The sequence below is a fragment of the Plecotus auritus genome (genome assembly GCF_963455305.1).
Source record: "Plecotus auritus genome assembly, chromosome: 2".
Taxonomy (NCBI): Eukaryota; Metazoa; Chordata; class Mammalia; order Chiroptera; family Vespertilionidae; genus Plecotus; species Plecotus auritus.
Genome location: NC_137771.1, coordinates 156,139,746 through 156,161,570, shown reverse-complemented (window position 1 = coordinate 156,161,570; position 21,825 = coordinate 156,139,746). Strand labels below are relative to the sequence as shown.

The window sequence follows — 21,825 nt, the reverse complement described above, 5'->3', positions numbered from 1 at the left end:
TTTGAGTCCATTATTTCAAACTTTCAAAAACAAAACACTTACAGTATAATTAGTAGCTTGAATGTTCCTAAGTGATGCTTCCAGTTGTGTTATCAAGAAACGTAAAGTCAAAGCAGGAACTATTTCCTCCCCATTCTGGCTGTTAGCTGCAACTTCTCTCTATGCAAAATTATTCAGTTGAAAATGTCCTTAAGTTAGAATAAATATCTACATATTTTTATAAGTAATACATTTTCATTGTAAAAAATTTGGAATATAGATATAAAGATTTCTTCTTTAAATCCACACAACCCAGATACAACTGTTCTCATACTTGTTTGTTTTTAAGAAGTCTGTCAAATCTTTGTAACTATTTCCTCAGAACACTAAAAAGCATTACTATATCTGCCAAGGGGTTGGCAATATCCACTCTTACTTCAGAGGAAAATGGTAATCCCACTTTATTCTCTTATCTTCTGTTCCCTAGCATAACTAAAATCTTCCTTCCAACTCTGAGCCTGTGGTAAGCAGGAATGCTCGCTTCAATATCAACACCAGGGTAAGCCATCTGATACTGCAATCTGATTGAAACCAAGCTAATATATGATTTATTATGTACCTTAGTTTGATATTTACATGGATGAAATCAAAGGAATGACTATGTATTGTTTGTGGTCATTCCCCAATGCCTTATGCCCACAAGTGCTTGGCTTAATGATTATCTGTTTAATGATGTACAGACAGTCCTCGGGTTAAGTCAGACTCGACGTACGTCATTTCGTGGTTATGTTGCCATCTCCGATTTATTTATAAAAAAATGAAGTTCCATCATTTCGACATATATACATATGTGCTTTATTGTTTTTTATTATTTATTTATCACAAGTAAAGGTCAGGAATTGTTATCTTTTAAATTTTTTACTGTTTCACTTCATTACTGCTGTGTATGTGCTCCATGTGAGTGACGGAGGTGCTTATGTAGGTGGGTTCTGACTTACCGCGAAAATCGCGTTACATTGCACCGAAGGAACGGATCGCTGATGTAACCCGAGGACCTACTATATTATCTGTTTGGAAAGTTTAATCTACATTTTCTTAACTTGGTGTCTACTATACAATACTTTACTGTTTTTCTCCTAACTAACTAGATGCTTAATTTCAGTCTCCCTACCACTCAAGTTAATGAAGATCTTCTCCATTGACACACATTCCCTGGATAAATTAATCCAGTCATGTTTTTAAACACTGCATATATACCGAGATTTTCCAAATTTTTATTTCCAGCTCAGAACTATCACCAGAATTCCAGATTCATATATCAACAATATATCTAAATTTTGAAAAGGCATATAATACATAACACTGAAGTTCCACCTCTGCCAAACAGTCTAGATACTTTCAGATCAATCCTCTCAATGACAACTAAAAAGCTGGACAAAATATAAAATCTATTTATTTGAAAGCAATGGAAAACAATCAATGGCCAAAATGCAAGAGAGGTAGAAGGACCAGAAATGTGAGACTGACTTTTGGAGTCACTTTTATCTTTAAGGCAACTGTTGTATTTGGTTGTGGCTGAGATGCTAAGCACATCTCTTAGCAAACTTGCAAAAGTCAGGGGAAAATTGAGAGTTCCTGATCTATCAAGGAAGAACAGGCCTAGTAAACACCTCATTCTTTTGGTTGGGAACCTGAAGTAATATACCGTAAGAGTATCTGTTTTTATCTCTTTATTGATTAAGGTGTTACATATGTGTCCTATTCCCCCATTACCTGCCCCATCCCCCTCCACTCATGCCCTCATCTGTTCTACTTGGAAAAAGACCCTAACACTAGGATTTCAATGCACGTAGTTTATTTGGGATATGCCCAGAACAGGGTAGGGGAATAGAGAAAAGATACAGGAAAGCGAAAGCAGGCCTTAAATTAATGGGATGTGTTATTAAACCAGTTACCCACAGTGGGTAACTCTAGTTAACATAACAGGGAAACCGAGAAACAGTAAAAATACAAACCTCAGTATTACCCAATGCAAAAGGGAACTGAGGTATTTATATAACAACCCCAAAGTGTTTTCTAGGGTAAAGGGGGGTATTAATTCCTTGGGACTTTAGAACTGCTGAGTACAGCCTTTTGCAGTTTTAGAAAAAAAAAAAAAAAAAAAGGCCTGAGGCATAGAGATGCAGATACTAAAAACTGGAAGTTGTTCAGAGCAGCGGTTGCCAACCTTTCAGACCTCACGGACCACCAGTGGCGACGGCTGGTCCAAAGCATACTGAAAGGATAGAAGTCAAGGGATATGGGCAGGGCACTGGCAGTATCTACTGCAAAGGGTAAACCATAAATAGACTCTTCCCCAGGGAACAGAAGAAAAGCTTGAAATGATCTGTCCTTAGTTGAATTAAGTGATATGTCAGAAAAGCACAAATAAGCATTACTAAGAAATAGTTTGTCCAGTTTTTCTAGTTCTTCTCAAAGGAATGTTGCTCTAAACCAATCCAGGCAGCCACTGCAAGTTGCAGAATGCTCTATGATCTTTTAGATCACTATGGAATCTGCATTAATGTCTTCATATTCACATTAATGATTTGGTTATTTTCTTGCCTTTTTTCTTTTTCTTTGAACATTCTTACTAGGCATTTATCAATATTATTGGTCTTTTCAAAAGAACAAGTTTTGACTTTGCTGACCTTTATTACGTGCTTTATTCTATTTTATCAGTTTTAGTTATTTTTATTACTTCCTTCTTTAGACTTTGTTTTTAATTTGCTGTTCTTCCATTAACCTCTTGAACTTTTTATTTAGATTATTGGTATTCAACCTTGCTTTTTATTCTAACATATGCATTTCAAGTTATAAATATTCCTGGAAGCACAGTTTTTACTTAATTACACAGTTTTAATATATATATTTTTTCAGTTTAAAAATTCATGTAAATTTTCATTATGATGTCTTCTTTGACCCTTAGGTTACCTAGGTTAGAGGTATATAGTACGGAATTCGTGCAAGGGGCTCGGCACTTGCAGCCCTGGCTGCCTTGTCCCCCCGGCTTCGTCTGGAAGGTCATCCGGATGGTCGTTCCACTGTTCAGCTGTTAGGTCGATTTGCATATTATGCTTTTATTACCTATCTATATAGAAGCCTAAGCGACCATCACAACCAAAACGACCAAACTGACAACCAAACAGGCTGCATGGGGCGACCAGGCTGCCAGGGGGGTTACTGGGGGCGACCAAACGACCGAGCAGCAGGCTGCGTGGGGCGACCAGGCCGCCAGGGGGGTTAGTGAGGGGCGACCAAATGACCAAGCAGCAGGCTGCGTGGGGCAACCAGGCCAGGAGAGGTGTTAGTGAAGGGCAACCAAACAACCAAGCAACAGGCTGCATAGGTCGACCTGGCCGGCAGAGGGGTTAGTGAGGGGTGACCAAACGACCAAGCAGCAGGCTACCTTAGGTAAAGGGGGGTATCAAGCAGGCAGGCAGGTGAGCGGTTAGAAGCCAGCAGTCCAGGATTGTGAGAGGGTTGTCCGACTGCTGGTTTAGGCCCGATCCTAAACCAGCAGTTGGACATCCCCCGAGGGATCCTGGATTGGAGAGGGTGCAGGCTGAGCTGAGGGGACCCTCCCCGCCGTGCATGAATTTCGTGCACCGGGCCTCTAGTTATAGATAAAAGCCCTGTGATCAGAACAGCAGAACAACCAGAACAACCAGTGGCTATGATGCGCACTACAGCAGCCAACCAGCCTGATCCAGGCCCTGATCGGCTCCCCCCAATTGGGGGTGGGGCCAGCAGGCCAACAGCCTGTAGCCCTTCCCCTCGGCTGGCCCCACCCCCAAGTGGCCCCCAACACCCCGAATCAGGGTCAGGGACGGCCGGCCAACCACCCGCGGCCCCTTCCCCTGGCCACCCCCGCCCCCGATCAGCCCCCCAACCTCGATCAGGGGTGGGGCCAGCCGGCCAACTGCCCATGGACCCTCCTCATGGCTGGCCCCTCCCCATTGTCCCCCAACACCCCGATCAGGGGCGGGGCCCACCGGCCAACCTCCCGTGGCCTCTCTCCCCCGCTGGCCCAGCCTGATAGGCCGGCCAGACCCCACCCGTACATGAAGTCATGCACCAGGCTTCTAGTATATTTTAACTTAAGAATATGACTTTCTATTTATCTTTGTTATTGATTCTAAAATAATTGTTCAATAGTTAGAGAACATGCTCTGTATGTTTTAATTCTTTGGAATTTGATTAGACTTGCTTTGTGACTTAGCACATGGTCAATTTTTATAAATGTTCTGTGTGCACTTAAAAAGAACATATACAGTATTCTGCCACTGTCAGGTGCAGTGTTTACTAGTATATCTAGTATGTATGTCAGTATATATTACATACACACACACATATATATAAACACATGTCAGTTAGATAAAGTTTGCTTCAGCTCTACTAATTTTGTGTCCATGCTCTATCAGTTATTCAGAGAATTATGATAAATCCCACTAGGATTGTTGAATTATCTATTTCCCCTTTATCATTATCAATTTTTGTTCACCTTATCATACATAAAAGTTCTATATGTATGTGGGTCTATTTTTGAAATTTATCTTCTATTTTTTAGATTTGTCTGTAGAGTCAAGAGCAAGTAACAATATTTTAGTTACTAGAACTCCATAATAAGTTTTAACATCTAAGTGGGCAAATTCCAAGCCCTTTTCGACTATACTTTTCTTTCTTAATTTTCTTGGCTATTCTTCCTTTTATTTCCCATTTGAACTTTAGAATTAGCTTTTAGTAATAACAAAACATCCTTTTATCATTTTTATTGACTTATATGATATTTGTACATTTTAATTTCAGGAAAATTGACAGCTTTATATTATTTTCCAAAATGTACTGCTTTCCAATCAGGTCTTCTTTTCTTACTTTTAATGGAGTTTTAGAGATTTTAATTTATTATTTTAATAGAGTATTGATTTCTAAACTTAAAGTGAAGAAAATCAGTGTGTGGGGGTACTTGCTTGCTAAAATGGGCATTCCCAAACCTATCCCCAGAGATTTAAATCCTTTAGGACTAGTATGGTGTTCAGACAGCCTCTGGTAGGTGGCTTAGGAAAATCTTTGAGAAATTCTAGTTTATAATCTTATACACTGAGTGGCCAGATTATTATGATCTCTGAACGCATAATAATCTGGCCACTCAGTATATATCCTATATAATAAAAGGCTAATATGCAAATTGTCCCCTCGACCAGGAGTTCGACCAGCAGGCAGGCCGGCCAACTGCCCATGTCCCCTCCCCCTGGCCAGGCTGGCTGGACCCCACCCATGCATGAATTCATGCATCGGGCCTCTAATATATGTATTAGGGATATATACTGAGGTGTATATCCCTAATTAGGGATATATATATTTATACTGAGTGGCCAGATTATAATGTGTTCAGAGATCATAATAATCTGGCCACTCAGTGTATATCCCTTAGATGTTTCCCTAAGTATTTTACCTTTTTGGTTGCCATTATAAATATTTTTCTTTCATTTTTACCTTTAATTGGCTATTGTTTGCATATATAAAGGCTACTGGATTCTATTTCTCATATTGTTTCTGGGTGATTTCCAAAAGATAAGAGGAAAACAGTGGTTATTTTTCCATCAGTTTCAAACCAGAATATATACTGTGGTAAATTACCTAAGTTAAGGTTATAATTGTATATAATCTTTAGATATTTTCAGAGTTTGTTTTATTTTTTATTTTTTTTATTTTTATTTATTTATTTATTTATTTATTTTTAAATATATTTTATTGATTTTTTTTACAGAGAGGAAGGGAGAGGGATAGAGAGTTAGAAACATCGATCAGCTGCCTCCTGCACACCCCCCACCGGGGATGTGCCTGCAACCAAGGTACATGCCCTTGACCAGAATCGAACCCGGGACCCTTCAGTCCGCAGGCCGACGCTCCATCCACTGAGCAAAACCGGTTTCGGCTGTTTGATTTTTTAATCATAATAGTATTAATTTGTCTTGTGGAAATAATGAATGATATATTTTTTCACAGAAAAGGCAAATGTGACCTTTTCAAGACACCTATGGTGTTTTGCTCCCTTCCCACCAATTAGCTGCTACAAAAAGTAGATGATTTTCTTTAACTTTGGAAAACTCCATTAATTTAAAAACTGATACCCATCTTGTGCTGAAAATTTCACAACTTATTATCTAGAAAAATGATCTGCAAGATAGAAATCTACAATATATTCTCTAGAATATTTATTTTACTCATGAATCTAAAAGTTTTGGACATTATTTTTATTTTACATTTTTGAAAAATTTGTCAAGGTTTTAAAAATTAGGAAAACCAACTTCACTCCTCTGTCCCAGAGTGGCATATTATGGGTTATTAATAAAATTAGAATAAATACTAGGCCTTATAATCAACAGCTTACAAACTACTAACCAACATTCCTACCATTATTCTTGAAAGGCTACCACCAACTAACTTAAAAGTCTAGAGTCAAGGTTGACATTAAGCCCTTCACAAGCAGTAAGATGGAGAAGTTCAAGACTTTAGCTGTACTACTGTGATTAAAAAAAAAAAAAAAAAAAAAAAAAAAGAGTTACTATTAAAAGAAAAGGCACAGAGTAATGTTACAGAGTGGAGAGAGTGAGGAGGCTGCGTCTGGCTCCCGCTCTCACAGCCAATGCAGTACATTGAACTCCATAGAGACAGCACCGGGGCAAGTGTGAGCCAGTCGGGCACTGGGTGACTGTGTGCTCACTGAGGGAAAGTAATTAAACATGGGCAAAGGAGATCCTAAGAAGCCGAGAGGCAAAATGTCATTGTATACTTTCTTTGTGCAAACTTGCTGGGAGGAACACAAGAAGAAGCACCCAGAAGCTTCAGTCAACTTCTCAGAGTTTTCTAAGAAGTGCTCAGAGAGGTGGAAGACCATGTCTGCTAAGGAGAAAGGAAAATTTGAAGACATGGCAAAGGCGGACAAGGCTCGTTATGAGAAATGAAAACTTATATTCCTCCTAAAAAGGAAACAAAAAAGAAATTCAAGGAACCCAATGCACCCAAGAGGCCTCCTTCGGCCTTTTTCTTGTTTTGTTCTGAGTATCACCCAAAAATCAAAGGAGAGCATCCTGGCCTATCCATTGGTGATGTTGCAAAGAAGCTGGGAGAGATGTGGAATAACACTGCTGCAGATGACAAGCAGCCTTATGAAAAGAAGGCTGCTAAGCTGAAGGAGAAATATGAAAAGGATATTGCTGCCTACAGAGCTAAAGAAAAGACTGATGCTGCCAAAAAGGGAGTTGTCAAGGCTGAAAAAAGCAAGAAAAAGAAGGAAGAGGAAGTAGACGAGGAAGATGATGAGGAGGAAGAAGATGAGGAAGATGAAGACGACGACGAAGAAGAAGATGATGATGAGTAAGTTGGTTCTAGCGCAGTTTTTTTTTCTTGTCTATAAAGCATTTAACCCCCCTGTATACAACTCACTCCTTTTAAAGAAAAAAATTGAAATGTAAGGCTGTGTAAGATTTGTTTTTAAACTGTGCAGTGTCTTTTTGTACAGTTAACATACTACCGAATGTGTCTTTAGATAGCCCTGTCCTGGTGGTATTTTCAATAGCCACTAACCTTGCCTGGTACAGTATGGGGGTTGTAAATTGACATGGAAATTTAAAGCAGGTTCTTGGTGCACAGCACAAATTAGTTATATATGGGGATGGTAGTTTTTTCATCTTCAGTTGTCTCTGATGCAGCTTATACGAAATAATTGTTGTTCTGTTAACTGAATACCACTCTGTAATTGCAAAAAAAAGCTGCAGCTGTTTTGTTGACATCTGAATGCTTCCAAGTAAACACAATTTTTTTTTATTAGTAAAAAAAAAATAAAATAAAAAATAAATAAATAAAAGAAAAGGCACATGTATTGCTCTCTGCCCCAAGTTCCTGCTTATATTTGGTCTTTGAGAGCAGCTAAAATCCTTGGAATTTCTTAAGTGAAGGAAGTATATTTTGTTCTAATGAAGTGACTCTTGGTAGGCTCCCAAATAGGGTTAGTCACCAGAAAAATCAAGCCAATATTAAAAGCTTGGAACTTTTAGCCCCATTGGGAGAGAAACTGAAATGTGAATTAATAGTTGAGCATGCCTACATAATGAAGCACCCATAAAAATCCTAAAAAGTAAGGGGTTTGGAGAGCTTCCAGTTTGGTGAACATGAACACGTGCCAGGAGAGAGGTACACCCAGACTCCACTAGAACAGAAGCTCCTGCACTCAGGACCCTTCCAGACCTTGACCTGGTTGTACATCTGTATCTTTTATCATGAACTATACTGTGTAATAAAATAGTAAACATACGTGTTTCCCCAAGTCCTGTGGACTGTTCTAGCAAGTCATTCCAATCAAGAGGTGGTTGTTAGTACCCCAATTTATAGCCAGTGGGTCAGAAGTACTGAGGACAACCTAGGACTGGCGAATGACATCTGAAGTGGGGGCAACATTGTTATACTAGGACCTTAACCTGTGGGATCTGAAACTAACTCCAAGTAGATGGTATCAGAATTGAAATGACTTGTAAGACACCCAGCTAGCCTTGGAGAATTGATCAGTGTGGGAATAAACCCTCACATGTACTGTCAGAAGTGCTGTGAGTATGGAGGCAGTATGAGAGTAAAGGAACATAAAGTGTTTTCCTAGATAGTTACATACAGAGGGCTACACTTCTGCCCCAATGAACAAATTATCTTACCTGCATAGTTTGGAAAGAAAAATTTTCTTCTACAAACTTCTTAATGTAAGGGACCACACCTTTTGGTAGATTATTAATTGTACTCAATAACTTCTTCACCTCTAATAGTAGATTAACAGGCACAAGATTAGAAGGTATGTCCTTTTCCTGTTTATCCTAGAAGACATTATTAAAAATTTACACAATTATATTTGGCTAATATTAAAACCAAAGTATTTTAAAAAAAGAGCAAATCACTATGATAGACTAGAGAAAACCCAAATAAGATTAAGACATTCTTCTGCCTTCAAGGAACTTATAACATTATAGGAAGTTTAAGACCAAAACTCAAGAAGCTTTCTTATGAGGAATGTCATTATAAATTCATTTGAAAGTTATAAACAAAGTAGAAATTCAAAGAGAAGAATAAATGACACCTTTTTTTTTAATAGGGTGATGGGATAGGAAACATGAATAATTTTAGGCGTAAGTATGAGTTAGGACTTAAAATATAGTTCTTGAGAAATACAAAGCATGCACTGAATTGGTAATTTAAAGCATAAAAAATACTGAGTTTAAAATATTACATAGATTAGTCTACATAATAATATGAAAACTATTTCTAAGAATGATTTTTACATTAGTTGTGAGGAATGGGTGGGCAATAGAAATGGATAAAGGGCCTGGAACAGATGGATGATGGCCTTCCTTCACACCTTAACAAGATATCATAGCTTCTATACCCTGCTGAAACTTTGGGAATATGAGTATGTTGCTACTGATCTCTGAATATCAGAACAGCTTCTTATTGCAGAGGCCATAAAAGGCTGCAGTCACTGAAAATGCCCTGGTGTGGAGTTACTCTGACTGTAACTAGGAACCAATAAAGTCCATTCAAAACTATCAGCCTACTCTCCACTTCTGGGTTTGAGTCTTTTTTTATTATTATTTCAGAGAGGAAGGGAAAAGGAGAGAGAGAGAGAGATTAACATCAACGATGAAAGAGAATCCTGTACGCCCCCACACTGAAGATTGAGCCCACAACCAGGCATGTGCCCTGACCAAGAATCAAATTGTGACCTCCCGGTTCATAGGTCTACGCTCAAACACCGAGTCATGCTAGTCTGGCTAGGTTTGAGTCTTAAATTAAGAGTCCACCATCTCCAATAATACCCAACAAATACACCTTACTTTTTATAGTGCTTCAAAACATAAAAATTATATCCAAAAATGCAGGAAAACATCATAAATTTTCTAAAGGGTATATAAGTATATGTTGTGCTATTCTTACTATTCTTGCAACTTTTCTGTTGGTTTAAAATTTCTCAAAAGATAAAAAAAAGAACTTCCACAAACGAGACAAGCGCTTATAAAGAATGAACACTAGCCCTGGCTGGTTTGGCTCTGTGGATGGAGCATCGGCCTGTGGACTGGGGGGTTCCAGGGTTTGATTCCAGTCAAGGGCATGTACCTTGGTTGCAGGCGCATCCCCAGTAGGGGGTGTGCAGGAGGCAGCTGATCAATGTTTCTCTCTCATCAATGTTTCTAACTCTCTATCCCTCTCCCCTCCTCTCTTTAAAAAGGCAATAAAAAATATATTAAAAAAGAAAAGAATGACCACTGTCACCTTGGCTGGTGTTGCTCAGTGGTTAGAGTGTCTGCCTGCATACTGAAGGGTCTCAGGTTCGATTCCTGGTCAAGGGCACGTACTTGGGTTGCAGGTTCCATCCCCGGCCCCTGGTAGGGGCACATGCAAAAGGCAGCCAATCAATATGTCTCTCTCACATTGATGTTTCTCTCTCCCTCTTCTATCCTCTCTCTCTTCCTCCATCCCTCCCTTCCACTCTCTTTAAATGGATACCAATCATTATATTAAATCTGTTCATCCAAATTTCATTGAATATAAACATGTCATATTCATATATAATCAATCATAAAGTATATTATCATTAACAATAAAAGCCTTATACTAATATGTAATTTATTTTCATTCATTGAATACTTGACTTTCTAACAGTAAAGATGATAAAAACAGCCCAACTGGTATTGGTCAATGGTTAAGGATCAACCTATGAACCAGGTCACAATTCCAGGGTACGGACACATGCCCAGGTTTCAGGCTTGATCCCCAGTAGGGCCCCGTGTAGGAGGCAGCCAATCAATGAGTCTCTCTCATCATTGATGTTTCTATCTCTCTCTCCCTCTCCCTTCTCTGAAATCAATCTATATATATATATAGATGATAAAATATATATAAATCAATCTATATATATATATAGATGATAAAAACAGGGAAGAGAATTAACTTCAGAAACAACTCAGTGAATTTCTTACTAAATAAAATTCGGTGTATGTGTGTGATTTCTTTGTATGTATATTGTTTTCATTTTGCTTTTAAAAGACAAATAAGAGATTTCTTAAAACCAACTGTTAAAATGTTTCTGGGCAGGTCAACTCAATTATCTATTAATTTTAACTTAGAGCGAAGATTGGTGCACAGAATGGTAACTTTGAGACACAGATATCAATTATCAAAGCAAGACTTAATTATGAACATAATCTTATTAAAATACAAAAGTGAACTTACCCTAAATTTTTAAAATAATTAAATTAATTAGATTTAACATTACACTACCTACTTTAGTCAACACTAATTAATTAACAATTAATGAAATTTAAATATTCTCTTACCAGTTGATCAGTTAACTTTTCTACCTTATTCTCAGTTTCTTCCTTAGTCTCCTCCTCCACAGGAAGATCCCTATTTTAAATAAAGAAGAAAGGTATACTCAGGGTATATCCTTATAAAGAACATAATTAAATTTAGTAGTAAAAACTCTAACAAGTGAATTTTTGTCTGAAAGTTTCGGAAGTGTAAAATTGTGTTATCAAAGACTGATAAACGGAGGTAGGTGCCCTATCTCTTTAGGGACTCAAAGAAATTATGCCATGTCCTAACTGTATGTGGTAGAGAGAAAACAAAAATGATATAAAGGAAACTCCATCTCCAAACAGACATATAGTAGACCAAAATAATGGGGGAGAAATTAGCTTATAGCACTGTTTCAATGTAAAGAAAAAAGGTTCTTGAAAAGGTTGATGTTTTGTTTTATGTAAGTACATATGTATGTCTTTATGAAGATAATAAAGGTTTAGGAAGGATCTATTAGACAGATCATTTTATTTTTTGTTTCAGGTTCCTAGCCTTACAATTGTCCAATTTTCCAAAATGATTTTTTTAAATTCAGGCAGAATATAATATTTAGAAAATTGTCAACTATTTTTGTAAAAGGAATAATTTGACAAGTTTTGCTTGGAACATTGGCCTGAAATTTGAACATACGCAGTATTATATACTAAAATGAAAATTTTATTTATGAAATATCTTTGCCTACATACAGAAGCATGACACAGGACTCAAAATATAAGAACCATAACAAAGAGTCATATATGATTTATATGATCTTAATTTTATATACTTGCAGAGATAAAACTGAGGTGAGAAACTTCTATCAATTAATTTACTCAGAATTGTACTTTATAAATATTACCCCATTTTACTTCACATTTATGTACTCATTTGACAGAAAATCCTTTATCATCTACATTGTGCAAACTGGTTGTTGTTTTTTTTTAGAGGGAAGTGGGACAGATAAAAAGTATAACATTACTCACACAATGAAAGTTTCAACAAAAAATGATTCTTACACAGAAACAATGTTTCACAATATGATTCTCAGTGCTCTTTAAAATGTCATGAAAAAACAAAAAACCTATTTACTAGTATTTCCAACTATCTACTGTACAACTTCTGTAAGAATATCTTAGCAGCATGTTAGGTTACATCCAAAACTGAACTCATTATCTGTCCTCTCTTTGCTTCTCACACAAACACACATTAAACCTGTCTCTTTTTGAGGTCCTCATATTAATTAGTGGTATAATCAATATAATCCTATCTAATAAAAGAGTAATATGCAAATCAACCATCACTCCGCTACACCCACAAGCACGCCCACAAGCCAATCAGGAGCGAATATGCAAATAAACCCAACCAAGATGGCTACGGCCACAGAGAACAGGAGGGGGGCTTGGGTTTCCCTGGCAATGGAGGAAGCCAAGCTTTCCGCCTGCCCTTGCCCGCCTAGGCCTCCACTCAAGGCTACAAAGTTTCAATGATAGAAGATACATAAACCCAAACAGAAATGGCGGCAGCCACGGAGCTGGAAAGAGCAGGAGGCTAAGGTTGCCCCTGGTGATGGAGGAAGCCAAGCTTTCCGCACACCCTGGCTGGCCCAGGCCTCCGCTTAAGGCTACAAAGTTTCAATGATAGAAGATACATAAATCCCCCAAAAAATGGCTGCCGCCACGGAGCAAGCAGAAGGCTTGGCTCTGCTCCAGGCTACAAAGTTTCAATTGTAGAAGATAAATAAACCCCATATACCAGGGCCTCTGCTTGGGTCGCCAGGGGGCGTGGCCGGCCTGCAAACCACCACAGGCCCCTCACCCAGGCCGCCCCACACCCCAAGGGAACCCCCACCCTGATCCGGGACACCCTTCAGGGCAAACCAAACCAGCCGGCCCCCACCCATGCACCAGGCCTCTATCCTATCTAATAAAAGAGTAATATGCAGATTGACCATCACTCCAACACACAAGATGGCTGCCCCCATGTGGACACAAGATGGCCACCACAAGATGGCCAGCAAGGGAGGGCAGATGGGAGGGACCAGGCCTGCAAGGGAGGGCAGTTGGGGGTGATCAAGCCTGCAGGGGAGGGCAGTTAGGGGTGACCAAGCCGGCAGAGGAGGGAAGTTGGGGGCGACCAGGCCTGCAGGGAAAGGCAGTTGGGAGGGACCCAGGCCTGCAGGGGAGAGTAGTTAGGGGTGACCAGGTCTGCAGGGCAGGGCAGTTAGGGGCAAACAGGCTGACAGGGGAGTGGTTAGGGGGTGATCAGGCTGGCAGGCAGAAGCAGTTAGGGGCAATCAGGAAGGCAGGCAGGCAAGCAGTTGGGAGCCAGCAGTCCTGGATTGTGAGAGGGATGTCCGACTGCCCGTTTAGACCCGATCCCAGTAGGATCGGGTCTAAACGGGCAGTCGGACATCTCTTGAGGGGTCCCAGATTGGAGAGGGTGCAGGCTGGGCTGGGGGACACCCCCCCCCGGTGCACGAATTTCATGCACCAGGCCACTAGTCTATATACATAAAGAGCGAGGGTCCATCGCATCCAAAATGACTGGAGGGACAACCAAATGCCAGGCAGGGGGGCCTGGGGCGAGGTCGTTAGCCTCCGGTCTGGGCCAGGCGGAGGCCTAATGACCTCGCTGCTGCCTCCGTGGTTGACTCCAGCAGGACCTGGGCCCTCCCCTCTGTGGACCAGAGCCCCTTTTCCTGATACCATGTTCCCAGGATCTCTCAGACCCATTTGTGGAAGTCAGGAAACACTGTGTGGTCATCTTGCCCTGGGGACTCCCAGGGCTGACAGCAAGGGTGGGCTTCTGTGGGGTCCCCTCTGTTATGTGATCCAGGGTCGATACATCCTAATGTTGACTCTGACAGGACTTGGAATAGTCCTCTGCATATCTGAGGTCCCGCTCCCTATACCAAAGCCCCCGAGTCTCTGAGACCCAGATGCGAAAATTGCCTGTCATCCCACCCCGGGGACTCCCAGGGCTTACACCAGGGGAGGGCATTGGTGGGGTCCCCTCTGTTGTGGCGTCCAGAGTCCTTTTAGTATTTCCTCGAGGTTCTCACCTTGACTCTGGCAGGACCTGGGCCGGTCCTCTGCATATCTGAGGTCCTGCTCCCTATACCAAAGCCCCCGAGTCTCTAAGACCTGGATGCAGAAATCGCCTGTTGTCATCATCCTGCCCTGGGTGGGATGACTCTGTTCTAGGGTCCAGGGTCCCTCCCTCCTCCCTCATGTTCCTCACCTTGAGCCCTGGCAGGTCCCGGGATCCTCCCTCTGTTGACCCAAGGCCGGACTCCTCAGATCAAGGCCTCACTGCCCTGAGTCCTCTGTAGGAAGTCAGTGTATGTCACATCCGGTACCAAGCCCAGCAATTCCAAAGCCTGATGGCAGAAACTGAGATGGATTCCATAGGGTCCTTTAGCCCTGCCTCTAACCCATATTTTGACAGGACCTGGGCCTCCTGTCCGCTATGAACCTGAGTCTGCAATCCTTAGACAAGGGTCTGACTACCCGAGTTCCCTGAGGAGGTGGGGCGGGGCAGTTTTCAACATACAAACAGGAAGCCCAACTTCAAGAGTAAATTCCTGCCTCATTCACCTTATACTGTTAAACCCCAAATCTAGATACTATGTCTACTATGATCACCCCCAAGATTTTAAAAAAAGCTAAGATAACCAGTTGAGCAGCTCTATTCATTAAAGACAGCCTAAAGGCAATGATTTCAACCTTGAAAACAGAAAGCTGGGGAGAGCCACGTGGACAGTGGAAAAAGGGGGGTGAGATGGAAACTTTCTCTGGTAGTAGCCAAGAAGTGAATGGTTTTCAAGGTGCATAAGAGCAACCTGTTCTAGGGAAGTAGGATGATTCACATCTCCACAGAGACAGTCACATTACCTTGAAAAGATTTTAGGTAAATCTTACGAAAACTAGCTAATGGTGAAGGATGAGAAAGAACAATGAACCACTGAAATGGGTGGCCTAGGGAAACGTTTGGAGGAAGCATCATCTCCCTACCATGTGACCCATCAGAATTGAACATGTGGTCCAGAAGTTTGAGAAGGCTTAGGTGTGCTAAAGAAATGCCCCCTTTCTCTTACCAAAGCATCTTGGCCTCCTCACCCCTCCCCATGGAAGTGTCAGGATGGTGCTTTATGATGTCTAAGTTTCTCTCCCAGAGCTACCATTAGCTGGAGGAGAGGCTTCCTGATTAATTAAAGCCTAGGGGGTGTGGCCCCTCATTGTCCTAGAGAAAAGCATATGTTCAGAAGGCCTGGGGTAGGGCCCTGGGAAATTTTGACATGGTGAAGATGACCAGGAAACGACAAACTCCTAGCACAGTTATGTAACAACCAACCTCATTACCACAAGAAGGTAAAAGAGGAAGAAGCCCAGTTAACCCAGGTCCAGTGTCCAGGATGAAAGGACCACACCCAAACTTCTCCTCCTCTTCTTTAGTGGCATATCCCCAAGACTCCTTGGTCTTGCCTGGCAGATTCCATCCTCAACCCATACTTTTTCTCATGAAGACTTTTTCCCTTACATCCCAGCCATTTCCCCACAAACCAGTGTCCTTCTGTGCTCACTCCGTTGTCCTTCCAGGTACTAAAGACATCCAAGGGGGTGAAAAGATGTCTTTAAGGGAGTTCAAGGGAAGGAGCCTTTCCAAAAATTCCTACCCCTTCAAGAAAACCCATTAAAGCTATGAAGCCAACAATATGTGGCTATTATCACAGGCCAAATGAGGAAGTGAATAAAAATGATCCAGATAAAGACCAAGACAATGTAGAAAAATTCACCACCTCAAGTGGTAACTTGGGAAGCCAGTAACTTCAGAGCAAGGCCAAAGACCTCAGAACTATCTATGAAGTCTCTAAAGTCTGGCACACAAGAAATGCAGACAGTGTGGAAACCAAATTTTACACCTACAGGGTACACCAGTAGTGATTAAAATAAAATTGATAAGTGGTTCACTTCCAGTGTAAGCATAATTTGCAGACAATTTTTATTAAATTTATTGGGATAACATCTACATTATAAAAGACGAGGGGCCATCACGTCCTAAACGACCAGACGGATAACCAGTCACCAGGAGGAGGGGGGGGGCGGGGCAGCAGGGGGGGCGGGCGGGATGGGTGCAGCAAGGTTGTTAGCCTCCGGCCTGGCCAGACAGAGGCCTAACAACCTTGCCACTGCCTCGGTGGCTGCAGATCAGGCCTGGAGAGAGGCCTGGAGACAAAGGCAAGGCCTAATCAACAGCCACCACGTTGCTGGTGAGGCCTGGAGAGAGAGAGAGAGAGAGAGAGAGAGAGAGAGAGAGAGAGAGAGAGAGAGAGAGGCAGGGCCTGATCAGCAGCTGCCTCAGCTGCTGGCAAGGCCCGGGGAGAGAGAGAGAGGCAAGGGCTGATCAGCAGCTGCCACAGAAGCTGCGGATCAGGCCCGGAGGCAGAGGCAGGCAGAAGGGTTAGGGGCAATCAGGCAGGCAGGCAGGCAGAGGCAGTTAGGGGTGATCAGGCAGGCAGGTGAGCAGTTAGGAGCCAGTGGTCCCAGATTGCGAGAAGGATGCCTGACTGCTGGCAGTCAGACATCCCCTAAGGGGTCCCCGATTGGAGAGGATGCAGGCTGGGCTGAGGGGGAGCCCCCACCTGCACGAATTTCATGCACCAGGCCTCTAGTATAATATAGTGGTATGATATTAGTTAGTGGTATAATTTCCTTCTGGTCTTTAGGAACCTTTGAGCCATCTCTACTTCTTTTATCCCTTTCTCATATTTAAGCAGTCATAGAATTCTGTTTATTCTAGTTTTATAAATCCCTCCTTTCTTACTATTTCCTATTCCTAGTATTACAAGCCTCCATCAGCTTCTTCCCAAGCTATTACAGGTGTTGTATCTTGAAATTCCATTTCTTTCCACTATCAATAGAGGTAGTCTTTCCAAAATATAGCATAAAATTTCATTTATCTTCTTAAAATGTCAATGGCTCTGCACAAAATAAAGCTAGACTCCTTAACAGGACAGTCAAAATGCTCCCCAAGAATTTGTCTTAAGTACTTTCTCTTACCATTTCCTTAGCCAAATTACCTCCCATCTTCTCTGCTTCTACACCCATCAAAATGCTTCCTAGTCTTTAAAGTTCAATTCAAACAGTACCTTGTGAAAACACACTTCACCCCAGACAGTAATTATTTTTCCTTCCTATATATAGCCTCAGCATCTCTAATATAATATTTATGTATGCATTTTGCCTAAATATAACCTTTTATATACCTTCCTACATTATAATTCTAAATACACAAATTTTGTACAGTCTTCATTCCCTAAGTATCAAGAAAGTCAGTAAATACTTATAAAATAAATAGAGCATATTGCTTATTACATAAGATAGCTATAGAAGGGAGATCTCCAGTACTAACCTATTGTTTAGTATTATAAGGGAGAGGTATAGGTGGTCTACACTGGTACCTGATTGGAGGGACTTTTGGCCTGGCCCCAAATGAACCATTCAATAGAGTCTTCAGTGTTATGCTTAAGTTACCTTCTATAAAATGAGAATAATAATAGCATCCACCTCATAGAGTTGTTATAAGGTTTATATGTTAACACTAGTGGCCCGGGGCACAAAATTCGTGCACTCAGGGTTGGGGGACCCCAGCCTCGCCTGTGCCCTGTCACAGTGTGGGAGCCCCACGATCCATCGCCCCAAAGAGGTAGATCCCGCCCACCCATCCAGGGCTCCTCCATGGATTGCCCCAAAGAGGTAGGCCAGAGCTGGGGAAGGCCTGCGAACCCCTGGGCCGGGCCGCAGTGGGGCCACGGCGGAAGCCTCTCTGCACGCCTGCGGACCCCCAGTGCAGGCGCATAAAAAGGCCTCCACTGCACCGCACCCCCATCCCAGATGCTGCAAGTCCTCACCCACCCGCACCTGCTGCGCACGCAGCTTGCTGATCGGTCATTATGTGTGAGGGCGTCCCGGCCAATTTGCATATTACCCTATTATTAGTATAGATTTGTAAAAGCATTTAAAACAATGTCTGGCAAAGAGGAAGTCGATGTAAGTGCTTGTTAAATGATATATATAATATTACTTTATTGAAAATGCCCAAATATGACAAGCTGTGGTATATTTTTCAATTCTTGGCCCTTCAGCCAGGGTGTGGTCCTTAAATAAATTTTCTAAAATCAGATTTTACCCAGTTTACTAGTACATCCTCCACTACTCAAAGTTGCTAAACTGTCCTGAAAAACAAAGGTATCTCATTCACAGTAGCTTTCCAAGATTATATGGAAGAAACAAGTGTTGTGTCTTTGGAAAATAACAAATGCAGTTGGCTTTTGTCAATCCACCCCTTACCTCACAAAAAATTCTTCTGGAAGAGAATCCATGATGCACAATGTTCTTTTGCAAAAGTCTTATTCCAATGCTTGCAGTCAGACTTCTACTACTGCTGTTTAAAGCTGTAAGAAAAGTAGTATTTTTAGTGGAAATGTAGGAGGATTACATTCTTTCTCCCTACTATATAAGTAGTACATGATCATTAAAGAAATTTTTGAAAATTTTAAGAGAAAACAAAGATCACAGTTTCATCATCCAAACATAAATCACTGTTTACATTTTAAAATACTTAATTGCTTTTCAAGCATAGGTATATTTAACCAATTTGTAATCATATTGAATAGACAATACTCTACCTTTTGCACCACTGAACACTATGTCAAAAGCATTTTTCTTGTTATTTTGTACCTCTGGTAATTATTCTAATGGTTACACAATTGGTTGATTAGGGTTTCTTTGACCATATCCTTATAGTTGGACATTTAGATTGTTTCTCATTGTTTTATTATAAGTAGTATTTTGATAAACTCCACTGTCCATAGGCCTTCTCTATATTTATGGTTATTTCCTTATCATTTACAACAGTATGGGTAGACCTGGAAAGCATTATGCTAAGGAAAATAAGCCAGTTGGAGAAAGTTAAATATCACATGATCTCACTCATTTGTGAAATATAATGAACCATATAAACTGATGAACAAAAATAGATCCAGAGACACAGAAGCAAGGAAGAAAATGTCAAACCTCAGAGAGAAGGCAGGGGAGGGTGGGGAGGTGAGGTAAGAGATCAACCAAAGGACTTGTATCCATGCATATGAGCATGACCAATGGATACAGACAATAGGAGGGTGGGGGCATGTGCTGAGGGGCAGGAGTGGGCAGGAAGAGGTCAATGGGAGAAAAGGAGACATAGATAAAACTTTTAACAATAAAGAATTACCAAAAAATAAAGTGTTAATTCCACTTTCAAAAAAAAAAATCTCAGAAGTAGAATTCCTAGGTGAAAAAAACACAAATATTTTAAGTCTCCTGTATATTGTTAAATGGCTTCTGAAAAAGTTTTTACATTGTTTTTAAATCCCCTGACCAATTTACAGGTCCTGATTGGCCAACAAGTTTACATTTTAATGTGTGGGAAGATGTCCCATGAATCTGTTATCCTTGACTGCTCTAGTACTTACAGATTATACAGTGCCAAGTAAAAGAGTTGATTTTAATGTAAAAAGAAACAAAAATGGGAAAAAAACACCAACTTGCTTTTCTCAATGCCATTGGCTTGAAAACAAAATAAGACACTTGCTTTTTGCAGGACAGGAGTTTAGTTATTGAAAACTTTTCTTATGCTCAATAAAATCATATTTTCTTTCTTGGCACTACTGACATTTTGGGCTCGATAAATCTTTGTTATTGGGAAGTTGTCCTATACATATGTATGTATGTATGTATGTATGTATTTAAAATCCTCACCCAGTGATATTTTTCCATTGATTTTTAGAGAAAGTAGAAGAGAGAGGGAAAGACAGAAATATTGGTTGCCTCCTGCATGAGCCCTGACCAGGGCCTGGGGGCCACGGAGCCTGCAAAGAAGGTGAAGTGCGCTTGACCAGAATGGAACTCGGGATGCTTGGGTCTGTAGGCTGACACTCTATTTGCTGAGCCAAACTGGTTAGGGTGTTTTTATTTATTTTTCTAATTGACTTTAGAGAGAGGAAAGGAGAGAGGGGAGAGGGGAGAAAAGGAAGGAGAGGGAGAGGGGAGGGGGGAAGAGAGGGGGCAGGGGGGAGAGGGGCAGAGAGGGGGAGGAGGGGAAAGAGAGAGAGATTGGCTGTTTCCCGAACTCACCCCAACCGGGAATTACTCCCACAACCAGGGCAAGTGCCTGGACTGGGAATCAAACCCACTACCTTTTGGTGTATGGGACTATGCTCCAACCAGTTGAGCCATGCTGGCAAGGGCTGTCCCACACAGTTTAGAATGTTTAGCAGCATCCGGGGCCTCTACCCAGTAGATGCCAGTAGCAACTCCCCCACTTCTCAGCCCCATTGTGGCAACCAAAAATGTCTCTAAACATAGCCAAATGTGCCCTGGTCAACAAAATTGCCCCCAGTTGAGAACTACCTAACTAGATAAATGAGTTAAAATGAAAAGGCTAATTAAATGAACATATAACACATTGTTCTGAGGAAGAAAAATAAGACCATCCTTATATTACATAGCATGTACAAGCAATAAATCACCTGTCTACATGAAAGAGAAATGACATAAAATATCTCACTTAGATTCCCATCAATGCCAAAAATAAATTGAGAGGTTGTATAACTTTGGTAGTTACATAGAAACAATGGAATCAGTCTGCAAGGGTATATAAGCCTGCTTTGACACACAATAGCTGTGCAACCTTGTGTAAATTAACACCACTGTGCCTCAGTTCCCTCATCTGAAAAATGGGGATTAACATACTTGTTTCGTAGGGTTGTCATGAACAGTAGGTGTTTAAAACATGTAATAGCACAGTACCTAGCACACCATAAGCACTACATGTGTTCCTACCATCACCATCATCATCATTTAACTTTTTAAAGTTTTCAGCAAAATCAGTTCGCTTTTCTTCCAATTATCTACATTGGATAAATAGTATTATACAGAAAGGAATGGTAATAATGATACTTAAGAATTGAGACAAAAACAGTTTTTCAAATATATCCCACATGGCACAAATGGCAACTTAGTTTGCAAGTTTGGTATTTTGTACTTTTCATATCAGCACATATACATCAGCCATATCCTTTAAACTGCATGATATGCCATTGTAAAATACATCATATTCTCTGGCCACTACTGGTAAATACTTAAATTGTCTCCATTTGTGTCTTGTTTTGGTGTGCTTTTTGTTTTTGTTTGGCTATTACAAACAATGATGCAATTAACAATCTTGAACCTACAACTTGGTAAAAATTTGATAGCTATTTTTAAAAGCTGGATTTCCTAGGTCAGCATTGAATTAAATATACTCAAGAAGTTCATGGATCTGTTAATAACACAAAATTGGACACCATTAGTTACCACTTCGGTTAGATTTTTACCAAAAGCATTCAAA

The 21,825-nt window shown here is 40.8% G+C and overlaps 1 protein-coding gene and 1 pseudogene across 10 annotated transcripts in view; one reads left to right on the top strand and one right to left on the bottom strand.

Moving 5' to 3' along the window:
* DZIP3 (DAZ interacting zinc finger protein 3) overlaps positions 1-21,825 on the bottom strand; it is a 123,530-nt gene that overhangs the window by 95,901 nt on the left and 5,804 nt on the right. For 4 of the 9 annotated variants that reach the window (XM_080654002.1, XM_080654001.1, XM_080654007.1 and 1 more), the window contains exons 2-5: positions 18,747-18,850; positions 11,397-11,466; positions 8,727-8,882; positions 43-159 (exon numbers count right to left, since the gene is read on the bottom strand). In XM_080654002.1, coding sequence (XP_080510128.1) covers positions 43-159; positions 8,727-8,882; positions 11,397-11,466; positions 18,747-18,778 — 375 coding nt within the window. In that variant the 5' untranslated portion in view covers positions 18,779-18,850. The remainder of the gene's footprint in view (positions 1-42; positions 160-8,726; positions 8,883-11,396; positions 11,467-18,746; positions 18,851-21,825) is intronic. The other 5 variants (XM_080654009.1, XM_080654003.1, XM_080654008.1 and 2 more) reach the window with 3 other exon arrangements.
* On the top strand, positions 6,765-7,402 carry LOC308241358 (high mobility group protein B1-like; annotated as a pseudogene). The gene has a single exon. The product of its transcript is annotated as a high mobility group protein B1-like (transcript).